The 4052-nt window shown below is 48.5% G+C and overlaps 1 protein-coding gene across 2 annotated transcripts in view; it reads right to left on the reverse strand.

Annotated features, from left to right (window-relative positions):
* The window catches only part of SLC13A3 (solute carrier family 13 (sodium-dependent dicarboxylate transporter), member 3), an 86162-nt gene that overhangs the window by 4750 nt on the left and 77360 nt on the right, over positions 1-4052 (reverse strand). For both annotated transcript variants that reach the window (XM_010835053.1, XM_010835052.1), the window contains one exon: positions 155-316. In XM_010835053.1, coding sequence (XP_010833355.1) covers positions 155-316 — 162 coding nt within the window. The remainder of the gene's footprint in view (positions 1-154; positions 317-4052) is intronic.

Raw genomic sequence — 4052 nt, forward strand, 5'->3', positions numbered from 1 at the left:
AAAAAATCATGGTTCTGACACTTTTATGCATTTTGGACAAGAATGATGACAATTCTGGCCCTCGTGGAGCTCCCGGGATCAAGGAAGAGACTGGTGAACCTGTATTGGGGAGGGATGTTGCTCTCCCATCCCAGGACCGTGTAAGAACCCTTACCAGCTCCGCCAGGACGGGCAGAAAGATGATGATGGTGGCCGTGTTGCTGGCGAACTCGGTGAAGAAGGCGACCACCACGGTGATGAGCAGTACGGCCAGCACCGGGGGCACGCTCTCCAGGGGGTGCAGCTGCCCGCCGATCCATGCCGACAGCCCCGACTCCTGCAGAGGGAGGAAGCAAGAGCACCTCTTCACACCAGCCCACCGCCGCCTGCCACCCCGAGCCTGGGCCAAGTGGGAGGGGTTTAGGATTGGCTACAGCGATGACAACTACACTCTTTCACATACAGGTTGACTGAGGTTCAGAGAGGGTAGGTGAGCTGCCCAAGGTCACATATTCATTCAGCCTCTCTGCTTCCCGAGCTGCTGTCTACTCCATACTCCACAGGCCCAGGGCCCAAACCCCTGGATCCTTCAAATAATCCATATGGTTCTCCCAATAGTTCATTTGGTTTGGGTAGCCCTAATTTGAGTGGGAGAGGGGCACTGGAACATCCATGTTAAATCTTCTCATTCCTCCAATGATAGCTATCACTTCCAAAAATATTAACATATTTATACAAAATATTCATTATTAATTTTTATAATTATGTATCAGTACATATTAAATATATAATATATATGATATATATATATCATATATAATAGAAAACATACATCAGCTAGAGGTCAAATACAACACAATGAATGTGTGAGCGCTCAGTTGCTAAGTCATGTCTGACTCTTTGCAACCCCAGACTGTAGCCCACCAGGCTCCTCTGTCCATGGGATTCTCCAGGCAAGAAAACCAGAGTGGATTGCCATTTCCTTCTCCAGGGGATCTCCCCAACTCAGGGATTGAACCCATGTCTCCTGCACTGCAGGCACATTCTTTACCACCAAGCCACCAGGGAAGCCCAGCACAATGAATAAGATGACCACCAATGAAGATATTTATGATGATTATTACAATGATGGTACACAAACACTGCCATTATTATTTGTATCATTATTCATTAGATAAGAATCACCAACCTTTCGGCAAAGTAAACACTTCCTTCGCGTGTTACAGAGAAGGAATCCTAACTTGGCGAAGTTTTTGTGACTTGCTCAGTGTCCCCCAAATACTGGCTAAGATGTGTTTTGCACTCAGGGCCACGGAGTCAGTATACTAACGTTCTCCTGCAAAGCGCCCTGTCACCACGTACTCTCCAGTGGACACACCAGACTGTCACTGCACCTCTTAATGAAGGGCAGTGCCCAGAGCTGACCACAGCTCTCCAGGGCAGTAAAGACAAGGTCGATGTCCTCTCTCTGACTCCAGACTCCACCTGCCATCAGTGCCGCAGAATTATCTCCAAGCTCTCTCTCTCTGCTGACTTCCCCAGGAATTGCTCTACTTGCGGGTATTTCATAATGACACTGTCCCGCTTCTGCCCTCCAGGCTTCAAATGTATCCTTAATAACCCAGAATCCAATGCACCTTCGTTAAGACCCCAAAGCGGGAAAACGGATGTAAAATTGTGCTCGATGCTGCCCCCTGGTGGTGCCACGCGGCAATATAGCAATAAGGCTACAGGGGCGCCACCTGTAGGTCGTTTTGTTGACAAAGATAAAGCAGTTGTAGGCTTAGGAGCGGATCAAGGCCGGGGTTGGGTTAGACCCCGAACGCTTAGCCAAGTGTGTGTCTACCACAGCCCGTTTATCAGTGCAGTATCTTTTGGTACTAACACACTTCGGCTTATCAGAGAACAGGTATGCATTTCTTCTCTGTTGAATAGAAAATTTGCTGTTTATCCAAAACTAAGGTTTCATCGTGGATTCTAGAATATAGTATACTGTTTTGATACAAATAAAATAAATTATTTTATTTGTCCCTACACCATGACTTAAAAGTTACCTTCAGGGAATGAATAATAAATGCTTAAAGATAATTCCCTAGAAGAGACCTTATAAAAAGTAAGGTTCTTCTTTCACATCCGCACTGTTTGATAACCTAGAAATTATAGTGTATGGCAGAGTCCAGACCCCGGCCCCTCTTCTGGCACAGGGAACCCTGCAGGGAAAAATGGGGCCACTAGTTTTTCTCAGAGGCCACGGCTCTGGCAAAGAGACCGACGGCAGTGTGTGTAATTAAATGGAGAAGGGCTGGAGAGAGGGAATATTAATGACTTGGATGAATGAGGAGCCAAGAGCTTCCCTGTAGCCGGGCCTCTGGGTGCCAGGCTTCCAGCCAGCCTCCCCACGGCCACTCAGGGCCTTGGCTCGGTTTCCATAGCCAAAGGGCGGTCTGGCCGCTTCAAGAGAGAGGAGACCCCCCCGGCTCCTGACCAGGGGCTCTCGAGGGGACTCAAGGGGCTTCACCTGCTCTTTCCTGTTCCCTTAGGAATCAGAAGCTCTGTTTCCATGGAAACACATAGCCACAAGGTTTTCCCAGGGACTCCAGGACCAGCAACTTGCAAGGGCAGAGGCGGCATGCCCAGGAGGTGAGGAGAAAGGGCTCTGGAATCAGATTAGGCTTGTTCCCCCACCTTCATCCACTCTGCTGTGTCTTCCTTGACAAGTAACTAAACCTTTCTGTGCCTCAGGTCCTTATCTGTGAACTGAGATGCGATAGTGCTTATCCTCGGGGTTACAGACCCACCCAGCTAGTTCAGCTGGTAGAGTGTGGGACTCCTGATCCCAGCATTGTGAGTTCGAGCCCCACGTTGGGCAGCTGTTCTTCAACATTAGGGCTTCCCTTGTGGCTCAGTTGGTAAAGAATCCACCTTCAATGCAGGAGACCTGGGTTTGATTCCTGGGTTGGGAAAGATCCCCTGGAGAAGGGAAAGGCTACCCACTCCGGTATTCTGGCCTGGAGAATTCCAGGAACTGTACAGTCCATGGGGTCACAAAGATTCGGACACGACTGGACAACTTTCACTTTAGGGGTTATGGTTGGGAAAAAGGAACTAATCTCTAAAGCTCTTATAAAAATGCTTGTGTACCAGGTAAGTGCCCCAGACCTGCCATTGGCTATTAGTGGCATCAAGTCACGAGATACCAGCAGTGGTGGGACACTCAAGAAACTGCCTTGAGTAGTGGTTGTCAAACTGTTCCTTATAGCCCCCAGGGGTGCCAAGAGGTGCCTGAGGCCACTGGTGCAGCATGAGAGGGGAAGACAGAGCTGGCAGGACGGTGACCCCTCTTTCTCCTCCTTTCTCGCTTCTATGAGGTCCTTTCTTCCTGATTTCGCTGATATACAGAAGGATCAGATCTTAAAGGAGGGTGTTATGGTAGAAATGAAATGTTTCAGGTTGAAGTCTCCATAGAAAACCCTTGAAAAATCTCTTTAAAGGCCTCATAATGTCAGACTTTATTTTTCTGGGCTCCAAAATCACTATAGATGGTGACTGTAGCCATGAAATTAAGACGCTTACTCCTTGGAAGGAAAGTTATGACCAACCTAGATAGCATATTCAAAAGCAGAGACATTACTTTGCCAACAAAGGTCCATCTAGTCAAGGCTATGGTTTTTCCTGTGGTTTGGTATGGATGTGAGAGTTGGACTGTGAAGAAGGCTGAGCACCAAAGAATTGATGCTTTCGAACTGTGGTGTTGGAGAAGACTCTTGAGAGTCCCTTGGACTGCAAGGAGATCCAACCAGTCCATTCTGAAGAATCAGCCCTGGGATTTCTTTGGAAGGAATGATGCTAAAGCTGAAACTCCAGTACTTTGGCCACCTCATGTGAAGAGTTGACTCATTGGAAAAGACTCTGATGCTGGGAGGGATTGGGGGCAGGAGGAGAAGGGGATGACAGAGGATGAGATGGCTGGATGGCATCACTGACTCGATGGACGTGAGTCTGAGTGAACTCTGGGAGTTGGTGAGGGACAGGGAGGCCTGGCGTGCTGCGATTCATGGGGTCGCAAAGAGTCG

This window comes from Bison bison, unplaced genomic scaffold (assembly GCF_000754665.1).
Source record: "Bison bison bison isolate TAMUID 2011002044 unplaced genomic scaffold, Bison_UMD1.0 scf7180017864038, whole genome shotgun sequence".
Classification (NCBI taxonomy): domain Eukaryota; kingdom Metazoa; phylum Chordata; class Mammalia; order Artiodactyla; family Bovidae; genus Bison; species Bison bison.